Source organism: Natrix helvetica (genome assembly GCF_964273705.1).
Source record: "Natrix helvetica genome assembly, chromosome: 1".
Classification (NCBI taxonomy): Eukaryota; Metazoa; Chordata; class Lepidosauria; order Squamata; family Natricidae; genus Natrix; species Natrix helvetica.
The window spans coordinates 72,331,041-72,350,672 of NC_138548.1; the positions used below are offsets into that span (position 1 = coordinate 72,331,041).

The following is a 19,632-nucleotide window of genomic DNA, read 5'->3' on the forward strand; positions in this document are numbered from 1 at the left end:
AAGGTCCTTTCCACTTATGTTATTCTATTCTATTCTAAATATTGGAACAGTGCTATTTTATTGTGCCATTTTATTGTGAGTTTGACTAAGGAGAAATTTCCTAAGAGTGAGACCAATCAAGTTGGCCATGTCCACCCAGTCACGTGACCCATTTCCCACAGAAAACACAGGGAACCACAAACCTGGGTAGGTGTGGCTGGGAGGGTCATGTGACTGGATGGGAGTGACATTCAGTTGGCCATGCCCACCCATTCATATGGCCACCAAGCCATGCCTACAGAACCGGTAGTAAAAAAAAAAATTGAATCTCACCATTGTTTATACATCACCAGAGTCATGGTGGCTTGTAAATAAAAATTAAAAGATCCACAATGTAACAGTAAAACTATAAACAAGCAATAAAATATTAAAATGAATCATTAAAATGCCCATGACCACACTGTCTTTGTATTTCATATACTATGTTACATTTACATCCAAGGGCAAGGAGGTGGCTTTCAATCTGAGATTACTAATGTGCAATTTATTTTCTCTGCCTGTTTCATAAAAGTATCAAGAGACCTATATCTAGCTAATCAAAGATTTCTTGCTATCGCCACCTTGAATTTGGTATTACCCTTGAAATCCATAGTGCTGTACTTCTCCTTTACATTGATGGCAGTGTAAATAGGGAAAGGATTCTGCCCCTCATTCACTGCTTGCTGTTGATCAGAAAGGTTATGGTTGTCTTTCTGTATTTTAAAAGGAAATATAAAACCAATTAAAGATAGAAAATAAGTTATTCTTTTGTAATACAAGTATATATCACCTGTTCTGAAATTGTGTATGCTGCACATGTTGACATCCACATATCAATTAGGTTTCCAATAGAAATGCTATTGGAATACCCTGTAATCTTAATCTTCAAAGCATAGAATGGGAATTCCAACTGTGAGAAAATTGAATCCCATGTTGCTGAAGGAGGGGAGATGACAATATGGGCTTGTGCTTCAGACAGCAGCTCCTTGCAAGGAGACATCAGGACAGCAGTCAACCCATGGGCTAGAATGCTGGGAGAAGAGAGATGCTTTCAAGCTCTCAACCATGGTGGAGCATTGAAGCATTGAAGGATACCAAGTTCATTCCTCTTTCCATCTATTATTGGCTTTCTAACCATTTTAAAGTTACAAGAGATCTTTGGAGCAATACGTTTAGAAAACTACCTGCTGAGTAAATCTTCATTGCAATACAGAGAAAACTAATAATTACCCACTTGAAGAACATAAAATAAATGGCAAAAAGCTAAATAAGAATTTAATTCAAGAAAGATATAAATGCATTAAGAGACCAGACTATTTCAGAATATTAGGATTTTTGCTCAGTTTTGAAATAAACAAATTATTATCTTCATGAGAACATAATTTGTTTAATCTATCAAGAAAGAGATGATTGGTTTAACATTTAAAAATAAAGGAGGGCAAAAAAGGGATTAATGAACTAAAATCTTCATTGCAATACATATAAAATAAATGGCAAAAATCTAAATAAGAATGTAATTCAAGAAAGATATAAATGCATTGAGACCAGATTATTTTAAAATATTAGGATTTTTGCTAAATTTTAAAATAAACAAATTATTATCTTCATGGGAATATAACTTGTTTAATCTATCAGGAAAGAGATGATTGGTTTAAAATTTAAAAATAAAGAAACCTGAGGGGGTGGGGGAGGGATTAATGAACTAAAAGAAGAGCAATGAAATTTATAAAATGACAGATAACAGTATGATGCATAAGACATTTCAAAGGATATTTGAGGAATTGGGACAGGAATTTATAGCTAAAGTGCAACAATAAACTTGGTAAAATTTGTATTTGCAAATGCAGTTTTAAAGAAGACTGTAAAGGAAACAAAGATGTAAAAGAGAACAATGCGGATAAACAAACAAACAAACAAACAAACAAACAAACAAACAGACCAACAGGATGAAGAGGAAAAACAAAGTCAAACTGTTGCAGAAACAATGGAAAATAAAGAAATTTTGGATTATAAAACAGAGATGACAGTGGAAATACAAATGATAAGCCTAGAGATGAACTGGGCAAAGGCTATTACTGGATTTACCAAAGACAGTTTCTAAAGCCAGGATGAATTAAAGTTAATACCACTTTATAATGCCTTGGTAAGGCCACACTTGGAATACTGCATTCAGTTCTGGTCGCCACAATGTAAAAAAGATGTGGAGACTCTAGAAAGAGTGCAGAGAAGAGCAACAAAGATGATTAGGGGACTGGAGACTAAAACATATGAAGAACGGTTGCAGGAACTGGGTATGTTTAGCTTAAGAGAAAGAAGGACTAGGGGAGACATGATAGCATTGTTCCAATATCTCAGAGGTTGCCACAAAGAAGAGGGAGTCAAACTATGCTCCAAAGCACCTGAGGGTAGAACAAGAAGCAATGGGTGGAAACTAATCAAGGAGAGAAACAACTTAGAACTGAGGAGAAATTTCCTGATAGTGAGAACAATTAATCAGTGGAACAGCTTGCCTCCAGAAGTTGTGAATGCCCCAACATTGGAAGTCTTTAAGAGGATGTTGGATAGCTATCTGTCTGAAACGGTATAGGGTTTCCTGCCTAGGCAGGGGGTTGGACTAGAAGACCTCCAAGGTCCCTTCCAACTCTACTATTGTATTGTATTGTATAACCCTGGGAATTGTTTGAGATGGAGATTCATTTCTAAAGCCAGGATAAATTGTTTGAGATGGAGATTCATTTCTAAAGCCAGGATGAATTGTTTGAGATGGAGATTCAATCCTACAATAGCTACACAACAGTTTAAAGACCATGATTGTTAGAAGTAAATTAATATAAAGGTCACTTGTTTGACCTTTAGAAATAAAAAAAAATATTTCTACCAATATTGACAGGGGTGGCATTTGGGGGTTCGTCAAACTGGGCAGAATCCTAGCTAGAGGATTGCCTGAACCCATGCAAACCCCCAGCAGCCCACACCTGCTTTACTCTGTGGTGCAAAACTTCCTATAAAATGCTAACTGCAAGTTAACAAGCTCTGCTCTGTGACCTTGATTAACTGATTAAATCCTCCCCAACAGGGGCTGAGTGAAACTGACCTGATCTTAATCAGTTTTGCACTGAAGGCTTTTGATGATGTGAATGTGTGCAGAAATGTGGTCAGAAAATGAGTTGTTGCTGTTTATTACTACTATGTTTGTGAACGGTCACAATCCAAGGCAGTTGCAACACTTATTGAACATTTCTCTGGAACTATTTGTAGTCACTAAACAAAGACTACATATACATCCAAAAGGATCTGTATATATTGATAGGTTGCAATTATACAATTAAACATAAGCTAGCAGAATGAAGCAAATGCTTCCTGGGTAGCATCAACAGAAATACAGTGTCAATATCAAAATATGTCATCGTTCTTCTATATTCTGCATTGGTCAGACTGCACTTAGACTATAAGAATAATATTAATACACTGGAGTAAAAGAAATAAGACGATAAGGAGCTTGAATGGAAAAAAAAATCTGAGGAATGGCTGGAGGGACTGGAATATAGTCAGTTTGAAAAAGAGAAGACCATGGAAATATGTGATAGTTGTTTTCAAGCATCTTAAGGATTGACATGTAGAGCAGAATTGTTCCAGAAGACAGGACCAGAAATAAATGGTTAAAATTATAATGAAGATTTCACTTGGACATCAGAAAATCTTTCCTAATGGTAAGAACTGTTTAGCAATGGACCAATACAATAATACACTAGTAGAGTTGGAAGGGACCTTGGAGGCCTTCTAGTCCAACCCCCTGCCTAGGCAGGAAACCCTATACTGTTTCAGAGAGATGGCTATCCAACATCTTCTTAAAGACTTCCAGTGTTGGGGCATTCACAACTTCTGGAGGCAAGCAGTTCCACTGATTAATTGTTCTAACTGTCAGGAAATTTCTCCTCAGTTCTAAGTTGCTTCTCTCCTTGATTAGTTTCCACCCATTGCTTCTTGTTCTACCCTCAGGTGCCTTGGAGAATAGTTTGACTCCCTCTTCTTTGTGGCAACCCCTGGACTGCCTGGTGTACCATCTGTTCTTGGAAGTGTTTAAAAAGAAACTGGATATCCACTTTCTGCACCGGACAAGGTTTGGTTAGATGATCTCCAAGGTATCCTGCAATCCTTACAGCCCATGATTCTAGAAATAGCAAATGTTATCTATACCATCCAGCCAAACATTGATCTGCTTGCAGGAGACAAACAATGGGCAAGGCTCCTTAGGATTCAAAGTCATACAGAATATGTCTAAGAACCAGTAGTTTCAAATCATACTATAAAAAAAGTACTCTACCCCGTCATTCAACATATATTCAATAAGGAGACCCCACAGATCTATGCAGGATGTTTTATGTCCTTCTTGTTTCCGATGTCGCAATTGCCTGTTGTAATATTTCAAACGCTCCATGGAAAAACCACTCAGTTTGCTCTTAGTTACATGTCTTTTAGCCTCATTGATTTGCTCATCTAGACTCTTTCTTGACCAGTGCGCATCTTTGTACAACTTTGCCATGCTCCTAGGAAAAATAATTCAAGAATATCTGGTTGGATTAAATATCAAATATCCTACAAGATTCCTTTAAAATACCCCATTAAAGCAACATTCCTTTATTATACTACAATTATATTCCAAACAAAGGAATCCATGTTAGAGTCAGCCAACAGAGGCAGTGTAGTCAGGAATTATGGGACTTGAACAGGCGTGGTATTGACTAACCTTCCCTACCGATTTAGAAATGTGAGCACGCAAGCATGCACACAGCCTTCCATGCATATGCTTTTGGTGAAAAAAGGGCCTAAACGGGATGCCCTAGAGCCGGGGCAAGTGGGCAGGGCCACCCACGATTTCTGCTACCGGTTCAAGTGAACTGGTCCAAACCGGGAGAATACCATCTCTGGAACTGAAGTCCAATATGCAGGTAGTTCTTGCATATTGTTTATTATGACCATTTGTTCAATGATTATTCAAAGTTATGATAGTGCTGATAAAAGTTACTTATGACCACACATGACCATTGCAGCATCCTGTAGGCCACATGATCAGAATTGGAATGCTTGGCAACAGACATGTATTTATGATAGTTGCAGCGTCCCAGGTCCACCTGATCGCCATTTGCAACTTTCCCATGGTGCTTTTGGCAAGCAAAGTCAATGGGAGGGAAGCCAGATTCACTTAATAACTGCATCAGAAAAGTCATTGAAAAGGACCACCTGTTGTATTTATCAATACAGAACTTCTTTTGAATTCTTACAATTAACTGTAGGCAGGTAATTAGATCAAAAAGGAATTTTCTCAATATACATTCAGCCCCAAATCTCCTTGGCACTCCTTGGGATCGCATCCTACCCCACAAATCCCTACGACCAATTCGCTCTCACAGAGAGGGACTCCTCCGGGTACCATCCGCTAAGCAATGCCGGCGGGCGGTGCCCAGGAGTAGGGCCTTCTCTGTGATGGGCCCAACCCTCTGGAACGACCTCCCCCCCGATATTAGAATCACTGCTGATCTTTGCTCCTTCCGTAAGAAACCCAAGACCCACCTGTTCCAATTAGCTGGCCTGGCCCAATCACAATCATAATCATAATCCAATCCCCGACCCTCCTGGCCGGTATTTCAAATTTTAAATTTTGGGGTATTTTAATTGGTTTTAATTATTAGCTAATTTTACGATCATTGTACAGACTTTTTGCTTAATTTGTTTTTCTGGGGTTTTGTATTTCTGTTGTTTATAGTGCATTTTATTTCTGTCTGTACACCGCCCCGAGTCCCCTCGGGGAGAGGGGGCAGTTTATAAGTCTAATAAATGAATGAATGAATGAATGAATATCCCTAGACCTCAAATGGCTCTCTTTCCTTAATTCAAATAAAATTAAAATGAAAGCAGGTTCTTTTCTTTTAAACAAAGCAGCCAGTCACAGACTTATTTCTCAAGTAGGTCAGTGACTTTATGTCCTACCCAAGTAATTAAAAGGCACAGAAACTGAGCAAAGTGTATTTTTCTAGCATCAAATATGCTTTAATGCCCTTACCAGGTTGTGCCCGACAATCCACTCATGTATGTAGCACAGTCTAGGAGGTTGAGCTTCTGAAGACCTCGGAGACTTCCAAAACATGCAGTCAGTGATCGCATACTGCCCCCTGTTGTCATGATTGCAACTACTGGGACCTCAAAAAATAAACAAGCAAGTAATTAATAATAATAATAATTTAATAATAATAATTTAAATTTATTAGCCGCTCCCTTTCCGAAAAGGACTCGGGGCGGCGTACAATGGAGTAAAAACATATAACATTTACATAAATCCACGACACACATAAGTACAAGGACACACATGTTCGGAGGAGGTTGACAGATACAATACATAGACAGTTAAAAACCATTAAAATACCCTAATTACAATACCCCATGTACAATCCAATTCAAAATGATTAAAAACAGACAGTCAGGAGGAGTACGAGGAAATTACGGTTGAGCCAGGCCAGATAGTTGGAAGAGGTGGGTTTTCAGTTGTACACGGAAGGAGCGGAGATCGGAAGTCATCCTGATGTCCCGGGGGAGGTTATTCCACAGGGCTGGGCCCATCACAGAGAAGGCTCTGCTCCTGGGTGTCGCCCCCCGACACTGTTTGGCGGTCGGCACCCGGAGAAGTCCCTCTCTGTGAGAGCGGATTGGTCGTAGGGATGTGTGGGGCAGGATGCGATCCTGCATGTAACTAGGCCCTGTGCCATGGAGCGCTTTAAAGATCATAATCAAGACCTTGAAACGCACTCGGAAGACCACAGGAAGCCAGTGCAGCTCGCGCAGGAGAGGTGTTACAGGGGAGAATCTAGTCCTCCCCATGATCACCCGCGCGGCCGCGTTCTGGACCAACTGTAGTCTCCGAGTGCATCTCAAAGGAAGCCCCATGTAGAGAGCATTGCAGTAGTCCAGGCGAGACGTCACCAGCGCATGGGTGACTGTGCGTAGGGCATCCCGGTCCAATAAGGGGCGCAATTGGCGCATCAGGCGAACCTGATGGAACGCCCCCCTTGCCACGGCTGTTACATGGTCATCCATGGACAGCCGGGCATCCAGGAGGACGCCCAAATTGCGCACCTGTTCCATAGGGGCTAGTTGCACGCCCCCAATGGCCAGAGAAGGACACACCTGGTTGAACCGGGGCGCCGGAAGCCACAGCCACTCCGTCTTGGAAGGGTTGAGTTTCAGTCGGTTGCCATCCATCCAGATCCGTACGGCCTCCAAACACCGGGACATCACTTCGATGGCCTCATTGGGGTGGTTTGGGGTGGAGATGTATAGCTGAGTGTCATCAGCATACAGATGATATCCCACCCCAAAACCACGGATGATCTCGCCCAGCGGTTTCATGTATGTGTTGAACAGGAGAGGCGAGAGTACCGAACCCTGTGGCACTCCACATGTGAGAGGCCTCCGGGTCGATCTCTGCTCCCCTGCCAACACACGTTGCGTCCGGTCAGTGAGGTAGGAGCCAAACCACCGTAACACGGTGCCCCTGACTCCCAGCCCCTCCAGCCGGTGCAACAGGATACCATGGTCGATGGTATCGAAAGCCGCCGAGAGGTCTAATAGGACCAGGATAGAGGAACAACCCCTATCTCTGGCCCGCCAGAGATCATCCACCAATGCGACCAAGGCCGTCTCCGTGCTGTGCCCGGGTCGGAAGCCGGACTGGCGCGGGTCTAGATAATCATTTTCCTCCAGGTGGCGTGGGAACTGCTGTGCCACCACACTCTCTACAACCTTCGCTAAAAAAGGAAGGTTGGAGACTGGACGATAATTGACTAGGTCCGTCGGGTCCAGGGAAGACTTCTTGAGCAGGGGTCTCACCACCGCCTCTTTCAAGGCGGCTGGTAGAGACCCCTCACCCAACGAAGTGTTCACTAGGACCAGGAGCCAGTCACGTGTAACCTCCCAGGATGCCAGTACAAGCCAGGAGGGACACGGGTCCAATAAACATGTGGTGGGTCGCAGACGTCCACGCAACCTGTCCAAATCCTCGATGGCAACCGAATCAAACTCCTCCCAAAGCGGACCCTCAAGACTCGCCACGGGCGTCTCTACTGAACCACTGAAGGGGGTCCATCCCATCCGGATTTGAGCGACTTTGTCATGTAGATATTTCCCAAACTCCTCTGCTCTACCCTGTAAAGGGGCTTCCCGCGACCTCTCAAACAAGAGGGAACGAGTCACCCGAAACAAGGCGGCAGGGCGGTTATCTGCAGACGCAATAAGGGCGGCGCAATGTTGACGTTTGGCCGCTCTTAATGCCACAAGGTACGTCCTCAAGTAGGCTCGTGCCTGTGCTCGGTCAAATTCGGAACGAGAGGATCTCCAACGACTCTCTAGGCGTCTCCTTTGGCGTTTCATCACCCTTAGCTCCTCGGTAAACCAGGGAGCCAGGGTGGTTCGTCGCCGCAGGAGAGGCCGCAAAGGCGCCACCCGGTCCAGGGCCCCGGTAGTCGCACTACTCCATGCGTCTACCAGGTCCTCCACTCGGGGGCGGGTCAAATCCACAGGAGGTGGCCCAAGCTCCGTCTGGAACCTATCTGGTTCCAACAGGCGCTTGGGGCGGAACCATCTAATACCTTCCGGTTCCGCCTCCTCGCGGTGTGGGGTAGCACCAGGGAAGTCCAGCCGGAGAAGATAGTGATCCGACCATGACAGGGGAGTAATGACTAAGTCCCCTATTCCCTGATCACTCATCCACCGGCCTGAGACAAAAACGAGGTCCAGCGTGTGGCCTCCCTCGTGAGTAGGGCCCTGAATTAACTGGGTCAGGTCCATGGCTGTCATGGAAGCCATGAACTCCCGAACCCCCTCAGACGCTTCTCCCATCGACGGCATATTGAAATCCCCCATCACTATAAGGTTGGGGGTCTCAATCGCCACCGATGAGATCAGCTCAAGGAGTTCAGGCAGGGCCGCTGATGTATAGCGAGGAGCCAGGTATACTATCAGCAGGCCCAACTGCCTCCCTGGGCCCCATCTCACAACAAGGGACTCACACCCGGATGTCTGTGGCACGGTGAACTCTCTCGGCTCAAGGTCTTCCCGAATAATCACTGCTACCCCGCCGCCCCTCCCCTGGGCCCGAGGCTGATGAAATGCTCGATAACCTGGTGGGCACAATTCAACGAGGGGTAAACCTCCCTCGGAGCCCAACCAGGTCTCGGTTATTCCTGCGAGGTCCGGCTCCCCCTCCAAGATAAGATCATGAATGAGGGGGGCCTTATTAACAACGGACCTCGCGTTGCATAACAGCAGTCTCAGGCCTTGGGCCTGTGAAACCTGACCACCTAGTATGCAGGGGTTGGTACAAACGACCGGGAATGACCAAAAACCCCGGTCTCCCAACCGACTGCGCGTTCTTAATGTGTCCTCGCACCTGCCCCTCCCCACGACCGTTGGTATCAAAGAGCCCTGTAATGGAATGTTATCCTCCCTTTCCTCACCCGCTCCATTCCTTCCTCTTTCAACCACACCTAATTGCCTGGCTCTACTATCGCTCCTGATCTGGTCCTTCCCCCCCCCACCCTTAAAACCCTTTATACATTTTAAAAAACAATTAGCTAAAAAACCCCTTAAAGCACGCTTCCTCCACCTCTCTGGGTTAACAAACCCGTCCTCGAGGTGGGCCCTTGAAAGGGCTGGAGGCCATAGCTGCGAGAGGGGGGCCTCTCGCAGTAGCAGCAGGTCTACTCTCGAGTAAAGCATAATAAAGGGCCAGCGCTCATCAAGTGGGTGCTGTCGATGTTAATGTAAGTTAGCCAAAACCACATACATCCAGATGAAACGGATGAAATAGTCCTGATAGAGATAGGCAGATGGAAATAGTCCACATCGTAGATGAAAATGATGGGTTAATAATAATAATAATAACCAGCTGGTGAATATGGAAGCTTGGGCTGGAACTGAGACGAAGGCCGCAGTGGGTGGTAGAAATAGGTAGCCCTAGATGAATGAGGGGGGTTGTAATCGCACGGGGGGGGGGGTGCAGGGCAGCCCTCCGCACAGGCCTCTGATGTACCACTAAGTCCGTGGCCTGTGCTCCAGCGCCTCTGTTTCCGTGGCCTGCCTTCGGTGCCAATCATTGATAGTCCTCGATCTATCCAACAACCCTCGGCCATTTTTGGGCCTGGAGAAGCGTTTCGACCCCCCCACGGCCTGCCTGTGGCCTACCTTCTGATTTTTTCCACTCCCTCTGGCGCCTCAGGCCTCGCTCCATTTTCCTTCTTCCCTCCGGCGCCTCGGGAACCATCCGGGCCTTGTTCTCCTCTCCGCGGCCCTCCCGCCGGTCTGAGTTCGCCACGACCAGTGCAATTCGGACCGCTCGTCTCTCGGCTCGGCTCGGCTCGGCTCTCCGCTCGGCTCTCCCATGGCTCTCGACTCTCCCTTGGCTCTCCCTGAGTCGCTGCCATCCCGTCCCGGCTCCTTGGACCCTGATTCTGATCGGCGCCGCCTTCCAATCGTTCTCCGGGCTTCCAATCGTCCTCCGGCCTCCTCCGCCCCCCCATTCAAGGCCTTGCCGCTTCTCCGCGCTCCGCTCCGCCCCGCACCAGCTGGTGCGCCATCTCCCTCGCTCCTGCCCGGGCAACCAGGCAACCAAACGGGCCAATTCGGGTCCCAGGCAGAAGGCAGGGTGGTCAGCCAACAGGAGTTCCGACCCTCGGGATGAAAAAGAGGGTCGGCAGCATCCCCAGCCCGAAAGAGAGCTCCGCGTGAACGGAGCTCAGAGGTAAACCTCCATTCCCTCCGGAAGCTCCTCCTCCTCAAAATTCTCAATTTTGAAAGGAGACAATGAAATTCAGGATTTGGACTTAACCTTCTTCTGTATTTTCCCATCAGTGGTGGGTTCTGGATCTTGTTGCAACAGGCGTCCACCACATGAATGCGTGCAGCATGCGCGCAGCATGCACATGCATACTTACCGCCTGCGATGCTCCAGCTCTACGCTCCATGCGCGTGCGTGAAAGCCCCAATCGGCTAAAATAGCAGTAAGGAGAGCGGGCGGGCAGGCCCTCCAGAGCACTGTACCAAAACAGTACCTGGCACTCCCAGCAGGCACCAGTACACCCATACCGGGGGCGTACTGGCCATATCCCACCACTGTTTCCCATGTTTCCTTTTAATTATACCCCTTGCTGCTGCTGCTGCCTGGAGGTGGGGAGAGAGGACATAGTGTCCGTTAAATAAGACACTCCACAGGACTCTATATGGGCATCATTTTGGCATTTATAAAATGATGTGTGTATATATACATATTTATATTGTGAGAACGAAAATCTGGTCCGGATTTCAGGAAAGAAAAATGCTGGTGCTACTTTACACAGCCCCGAGTCCCTTTTGGGAGAGGGGGCGGTCTATAAGCGCTAAGAAATAGAAATAAATAAATTGAAGAGGAGGAAGTATTATTTTCAAGAGTCAAAGCCCATGGAAGGTAGTCTATAAAATATGAAACATTCTAGCAACAATATTTATAGTATTCTAAATCAGTTTCTTAATTGGTTTTTCTTGTTTATTTTTGGCATTCCTATTAATGCAGAAAAAGAACTGATTAAATCAAGCCATGATTGAATCTTTTCTTTTAAGCAATAAGGGTTATAATTAAGTTTACATAGTGAACATTAAGTTTTGTGTGATTGCTTGTTTGTTTTTATAATTTAAAACAAGTATTTAATTAATTGTTTTGTTTGCTTCTGAGTTTAATGGTTTTCCTTTTTATTATTGCTTGTCAGCTTTTCCCCCACTCCTCTCCTCAACGCCTGTCAGCTATTACCGAAGCAACTTTCTCTCACTGATTGGTAAATTTGTTAACACTAAGATTAGTCAATATGTGATTTCTTATACAACATTTCTAATACAATTTATATAAATTATAGATACTTCCCACAATATGTATATGTTACGGTGAAAGACCGAAATCTGGTGAATGTCGACATTCACCGGTGAAAGACCGAATATTTCATTACATTGTTTTACATTCGGACCTTCACCGGTGAATGTCGACATTCACATAGTCGCTTGGTGTATGTCCGAAAATACCCTTATCCTCTCGACACCCTTACCCTAATCCCCTTACTCTAATACCTCGGCTCCTCGCTTCCTTTTAAGCGTCTTCGTAAGGATCGCAGGTTTTTTTTTAAAAAATCTCCGCGAATAGAAGACGCTTAAAAGGAAGCGAGGAGCCGAGGTATTAGAGTAAGGGGATTAGGATAAGGGTGTCGAGAGGATTACCCTTATCCTCTCGACACCCTTACCCTAATCCCCTTACCCTAATACCTCGGCTCCTCGCTTCCTTTTAAGCGTCTTCTTAAGGATCGCAGGTTTTTTTAAAAAAAATCTCCGCGAATAGAAGACGCTTAAAAGGAAGCGAGGAGCCGAGGTATTAGGGTAAGGGGATTAGGGTAAGGGTGTCAAGAGGATAAGGGTATTTTCAGACATACACCAAGCGACTATGTGAATGTCGACATTCACCGGTGAAGGTCCGAATGTAAAACAATGTAATGAAATATTCGGTCTTTCACCGTAACATATATAAATAGATATGTATACATTGACAGACATACGTGTACATACAGACATATATATTTATGGAGTCAGCTGTCTTAAATTCAGATTCTTCCTGATATGATAACAGACAGCAATTTCATAATAACTTATTGGATCTAGATATCACATGTATTTCTGGAGCATTCCTTTACTGGTTTATTGAAATATCAGCTGCATAAGCAATGTCATAGTCTTCCCAATTCACCCCATCTCTCTCTCTCTCTCTCTCTCTCTCTCTCTCTCTCTCTCTCTCTCTCTCTCTCTCTCTCTCTCTCTCTCTCTCCCTCCCTCCCTCCCTCCCTCCCTCTCCCCCCCCACTCTCTCTCCTTCCCCCAAAACCTTGACAGACAACTTCTATGTTTTTTGTGGTCCATTTATTTTATTATATTAAAAAAAAATCTCTTCTGCAATGTCCCATCTATAGTATTTGTGACATATTCATAGGCATACTATTCTATACTACTCTATTCCATACTACTATAGTAAAATTAATTCTATATTATAGTATAAAAAGATTTCACATATGTGCTAGTTGTTCCTGACTCTAGGGCAGCGATGGCGAACCTTTTTGGGTTCCCGTGCCAAAAGCAGGGGGAGCGCAAGGGGGTCGTACGCAGGCGTGCCATACCCATAATGCTATGCGCGCAACCCCCACGTTGCGCATGCACACAAACACGCCCTGTGCATGTGTATGACCCCTCCCTTTTGGCACATGATAGACCCGTTTTTCACCCTCCCCAGGCTCGAGAAGCTTTCAAGGAGCTTGAGGAGGGTGAAAACAGCCTCCCCCACCCTCCCGAGGCTCTTTGCTGTCTCTCGGATTGCACTGGGGGAGAAGCATTTGCAATCGGTGTCTGCCCCACCCACCTCCCACACGGCAGCTTCTCCTTCTTCTGGCTGCTCCAGCATCCCAGCCAGAAGCAGCACTGTGACAGCCTCTGGGGGTGAGGGGGCGGCGGTGGCAAGCATGGGCAAGGGTTTCCCTCCCTCCCCACACGAGCGGGCTGCTTGCATGGCTCTAGCCCGTGGCTCTAATGAAGATCTGCAGTCTGGAGCACTGCTACTTCCAGCCGGGATATATTCTGCCAGACCCTTGGCGGCATCTTTATGCGAGTAGCTCGCGTCCCTGCCAGCAGCTCATCCAGCGTCCCGGCTGGAAGCAGCAGCGCAACAGTTGTTGTTACCAGGGGCGAAGGGGTGGTGGTGGAGAGAACGGGCGACCACCGCCCCTTCATCCTCTCCCCAACAGCGGCTGTTGTGCTTCTGCTTCCAGCCGGGATGCTGGCGGAGGAGCTTCTGGCAGAGAGGTGAGCTACCCGCATAAAGACACCACTGCGGGTCTGGCAGCATATATCCTGGCTGGAAGAAACAGCGCAACAGCAAAGGAGTAGAGATGGCAAGGACGGGCGGTCCCAGGCATCCCTCCCTCCCCCCACCCGCCTGAGCAGACTTCTTCAGAGCTCCAGCCTGCAGCTCTGATGAGGATCCGCGGTCCGGAGCGCTGCTGCTTCCAGCCAGGATATATTCTGCCAGACCCTCGATGGCGTCTTTATGCGGGTAGCTCGCCTCCCTGCCAGCAGCTCATCCAGTGTCCCAGGTGGAAGCAGCAGCACAACAGTCACCATTACCAGGGGCGAAGGGGTGGTGGTGGAGAGAACAGGCGACCACCGCCCCTTCATCCTCTCCCCAACAGCGGCTGTTGCGCTTCTGCTCCCAGCCAGGATGCTGGCGGAGAGGTGAGTTACCCGCATAAAGACACCACCGAGGGTCTGGCAGAATATATCCCGGCTGGAAGAAGCAGCGCAACAGCAAAGGAGTAGCGATGGCAAGGACGGGCGGTCCCAGGCGTCCCTCCCCCCCCCACCTGAGCAGACTTCTTCAGAGCTCCAGCCTGCAGCTCTGATGAGGATCCGCGGTCCAGAGCGCTGCCGCTTCCAGCCGGGATATATTCTGCCAGACCCTCGGCGGCGTCTTTATGCGAGTAGCTCGCCTCCCCGCCAGCAGCTCCTCCGCCAGCATCCCGGCTGGAAGTGGAAGCGCAACAGCCGCTGTTGGGGAAGAGACAAAGAGGCGGCGGTCACCCGTTCTTGCCACCGCCACCCCTTCGCCCCTGGTAACAGTGACTGTTGCACTGCTGCTTCCAGCCGGTGGTTGCCCGGTTGCTTCTATGCAAGAAGCCCACTCAGGTCGGTGAGGGAGGGAAGCCCCGACCACAGCTCTACTAAGAAGCGATGGCCAGGAACCCCTCTCTGTGTCTTTTGGCACGCGCGGCTGTTGCTCTTCCTGTTACTGGTTTTTGGTGTGCATGTGTGCCAGGAACCAGAACACCAAATGGCCGACACGCATGTGCACCCTGGAAACAAAAAGATAATTTTCCTAGCGTGAGCATCCGCACCGTCGGCTCCACTTCTGCTTTCTGGCACACCAATGCATGTCAAGACCAGCTGGCTGCTGCGCCTGAACCCGGAAGAGGAACTGGTGATGGCTCCGCATGCCAGGAGAAATGGCTCTGCGTGCCACTTCTGGCACGCTTACCATAGGTTCGCCATCATGGCTCTAGGGGGTGGTACTTATTTCCATTTCAAAGCCAAAGAGCCAGCGCTGTCCAAAGAGATCTCTGTGGTCTTGTGAACAATATCACTAAACACCAAAGGCACATGGAATGCTGTTACCTTCCCACCAAAGGTGGTTCCTATTTTTCTACTTGTCTTTTTACATGCTTTTGAACTGCTAGGTTGGCAGAAGCTGGGACAAATAACGGGAACTCACCCCATTATGTGGCACTAGGGATTCGAACTGCCGAACTGCTGACCTTTCTGATCAACAAGTATCTTAGCGTCTTAGCCACTGAGCCACCACTTTTGTTATTATACTATATACCGTATTTTTCAGAGTATAAGGACCACTTTTTTCCTCTAAAAAGAGGCTGAAAATCTGGGTGTGTCTTATACACCGAATACAGCATTTTTGCCTCCTGAAGCCCCGCCCCTTCACCAAAATGGCCATGCATAGCCTTACGGAGGCTTTCAGACAGCTCCTGCGGGCTGGGGAGTGCAGAAATGAGCAAAAAACAGGCCACCCCCCAGCCCCCAGCAGCACTCTATAAGCTTCCATAAGGCTATGCATGCAATTCTTTTGACAAAAAACGGCCCGTTTTCATGAAAAATGGGCCATTTTTTTTGCTCATTCCCCCCCGAAGCACTCTACAAGCCCCCCTCCAAGGCTATTTATGCCTTTTAAAAAAAACGGGCCCGTTTTCGTGATTTGCTATTTTGGGGAGGTTTGCAGAGTGCAAAAACTTTTTTTCCCCCTTTCGGAAAGCTGTTTGGTTAGAGTGCTTGATTATTTATTTATTTATTTATTTTCTTCGAATTTCTAGACCGCCCCCTCTCCCAAAAAGGACTCGGGGCGGTGTACAGTCCACACAACAAACAATAAGTATCAAATACAAATATAAATACAGATATAAATACACATAAGGAGGAGGTTAAAAATTTAAAAATAACTGTACGGAAGAATATAAATCTGGTTCTAAAAACCCTAAAATCAGTTAAATTTAAAACCGTACCCTATAAATAACCAGGTAAGAATATGTTTCCAGGAGGTAACAGTTGTCACAATTATAATTATGCCAGGCCAGCTAATCGAAACAGGTGAGTCTTCAATTTTTGTCGGAAGGAGCGGAAGTCTGTGGTGGTTCTGATATCGGGGGGGAGGTCATTCCAGAGGGTTGGGCCTATCACAGAGAAGGCCCTACTCCTTGGCGTCGCCCGCTGGCATTGCCTAGTGGACGGCACCTGGAGAAGCCCCTCCCTGTGAGAGCGGATTGGCCGCAGGGATGTATGTGGGAGGATGCGATCCCGCAAGTAACTAGGTCCTGTGCCATGGAGCGCTTTAAAGATGGTAATCAGGACCTTGAAATGCACCCGAAAAACTACAGGTAGCCAGTGCAGCTCGCGCAGGAGAGGTGTTACATGGGAGTATCTAGAGCTCCCCATGACAACCCGCGCGGCCGCGTTCTGGACTAGCTGCAGTCTCCGGGCGCGTCCCAAGGGAAGCCCCATGTAGAGAGCGTTACAGTAGTCTAGGCGAGACGTCACCAGCGCATGAGTGACTGTGCGTAGGGCATCCCGATCCAGAAGGGGGCGCAATTGGCGCACCAGGCGAACCTGGTGGAACGCCCCCCTTGCCACGGCTGATGAGAATTACATTGATCAAGTGCTGTCCCAGCAGAAACAAAGTTTTAGGTGTTACAGGTTGTCAGCTATTTCCTTCTCCAGCACATGGATAAATACACCTGGAAACATCTACCTACTCTATCTACCTATATACCTACCTACTGTCTCTCTCCCTCCCACCTATCTACTGTATTTCTCTCTATTTTTCTCTCTCTCTCCCTCTACCTACCAACCTACCTACCTACTCTATCTCTCTCTCTCCCTCTCCCTACCTACCTACTGTATTTCTCTATCTCTATTCTCTCTCTCTCTCTTTCTCTCCCTCTCTATCCCACTATCTACCTACCTACTTTTTTTTTTTTTAAAATGCCTCTTCAAAACCTGGGTGTGTCTTATACTCCAGTGTGTCTTATACTCTGAAAAATATGGTAATACTATAGTACAGTGTTGGCAAACCTTTTTCGCCTCAGGTGCCAAAAGCACCTGCACGAATGCTAGCACGCGCACCTGCATACCCACCCCCATTATTTAATGCCCCCCTGCACCATGCCCCCTGTGCATGCACGCATGATCCCCTCCTGCTGCCATGTGCATGGTTTTCTTGAAGTTTGGAGAGGGCACAAACGCACCCCCCCCGGAGACTCTCAGGAGGCTGGAAACGGCCCATTTTCCAACTTCCAGTGGGTCTGGTAGGTTCATTTTTTTTGCCCTCCTCAGGCTACAGAGGCTTTTGAGGAGCCTGGGGAGGGTGAAAAAGGCCCAACACGCAAACACAGAAGTTCAGGAACGGACTTCCAGGTTGCCCGTTGGACCATTTTTCTCCCTCCGGAGGCTTCAGGGGGCTTCCCTAAACTTCCGGAAAGTGAAAAACAGCCGAAAATCAAGCCCAAAAATCAGCTGACAGGGCGTGCACTCAGAAATGGCTCTGTATGCCACCTGTGGCATGTGTGCCATAGGTTCGCCACTACAGCTATAGTATAATGTAATTTATAGTTTGTGGAGTAAATATATATCATTATATGTTTATTATATCTTTATAAAGAATAAAATTATTTACATTATATATAATTTATATTACATTATATCATGTACACTATACTATAGTAATATAATGCCCAAAATTTATTTCTTTATTTATATATTGCATTTATATTCTGCCATTTTAGGATGCCTCTTGGCAGCTGTAGTAAAGTGTAATTTTATTCTTTTAACTACTGGGTATAAAGATATGTGAAAAGGGAACATGTTATTAACTCATGACATATATTATGGTAAGGTGTCCTACTGAATTTTATTTGCACATCAGAAATGTTTGCATTATTAATATATCAAAAGCAGAGGAGCTACTGTACAATAGTAGGACAAATCAAAACTATTATGTAGACATGTGTTTGACCACAGTACAACCAAAATGAAGCTATTAAAATTCCAGCTACTAAAAAGTTTGTAGAATTACCTGGCTGATTAATTTATTTAGTATAAATATTTGTTTATCCTAAATATGTTAGGAATGTGAACTATTCAGAGGTGCTAAAGAGTGTCAGTAATTTACAATTTAATATGTAAAAGTTGTATCTCATCTTAAGAAAGAAGAAGCAGGTTCAGCATATTGATGTAGCATAAATAACATAACAACACAATTCAGCATAACCAACATATCCAAACAAAAATATCCTTGAAACCAAATACATATGCCCTTAAGTATGAATTTAACTAGCATTAAATTCAATCCTCGTTATTAAAAATGGATCTTTCCACATAGACTAAAACTGGTCTCTATAAAATATCAATGAAAAATTTATGTTAAGTATGGAGTTAAACTTTTGGCACCCATCATTTTTAGTCTCTTTGGGTTCTACAGGGGAGTTTCCTTAAACAATTAGTTTATCAACTATTTATCAAATTACTCTCATGAGTCATAGCAGAAACTGTAATGCAGCATCTAGAAACCAAAGCACACCAACCCACCCACAAACAAAACTATGGATCCAGTAAATGGGTGTCATCTCATAGTAACAAAGGAACAACTACCGAAGACACACGAAGCAATCGACATCTTCAAAGGAATAAAATTCACCAGAGAAGAAGAAAACAACACCGTTCTGCCCTTCCTGAACATCCTCATCATCAGAGGTAATGATGGCAAATTAGAACAAGTCTATTGGAAAAATCACCCACACTAACAAAATGGTCCACTACCAAAATAACTACCAACTCAATCTCCCACAAGAGGAGCTGTGTAAGGACATTATTCAGATGAGCACAAATGCATTGCAACACCAGAAAAAGGAGACAGACTGCCTCTTTAACATCTTCCAATAAAATGGATGTCATACTGCTTCATCAAAATGTTATCTGACACTCAATTGACTACAGTACAACCAATCAAAGCTATGAAAAGGATAACACTGCAACATATTTTAAAAAAAAAATCTCAGAAACAATCAACAGACTATTACAACCACAAGGCATCACCAGTAACACACAAATTAATTAAAGCCCTCCAAAACATCTTAGGTAAACCAAGAAACTGAGCATCATCTAGTAGTGAGAAGACATGATGAAAATTCGGTAATTTCCCAACACATGGACAGACTTAATCATAGATTCAACAAGGAAATTGTGAGCATCCTAGACCAATCTAAATTCAGGAAAAGCTAGTGAATTCCAGGCAGCTTGGCACTCATCAACAGGCATATAGAAATAAACAACATTTACACATCACTAAAAAAGAAACTATAAAAAAGCTATAAAGGAAACAAAAAGACTGGAACACCCCTCACTAACATAAGAAGGGATTAGTACGATTAACTCTAGATTAAACAATCAAGCA

The 19,632-nt window shown here is 45.6% G+C and overlaps 1 protein-coding gene across 1 annotated transcript in view; it reads right to left on the bottom strand.

The window, feature by feature from the left end:
• Window positions 1-19,632, bottom strand: part of LOC309387007 (cytosolic phospholipase A2 epsilon-like) — a gene marked incomplete at its 5' end in the record, with an annotated part of 51,724 nt that overhangs the window by 11,815 nt on the left and 20,277 nt on the right. Inside the window, 3 exons of the mRNA XM_081943059.1 lie at window positions 617-731; window positions 4,343-4,565; window positions 6,080-6,216. Of these exons, the coding sequence (XP_081799185.1) occupies window positions 617-731; window positions 4,343-4,565; window positions 6,080-6,216 (475 nt within the window). The remainder of the gene's footprint in view (window positions 1-616; window positions 732-4,342; window positions 4,566-6,079; window positions 6,217-19,632) is intronic.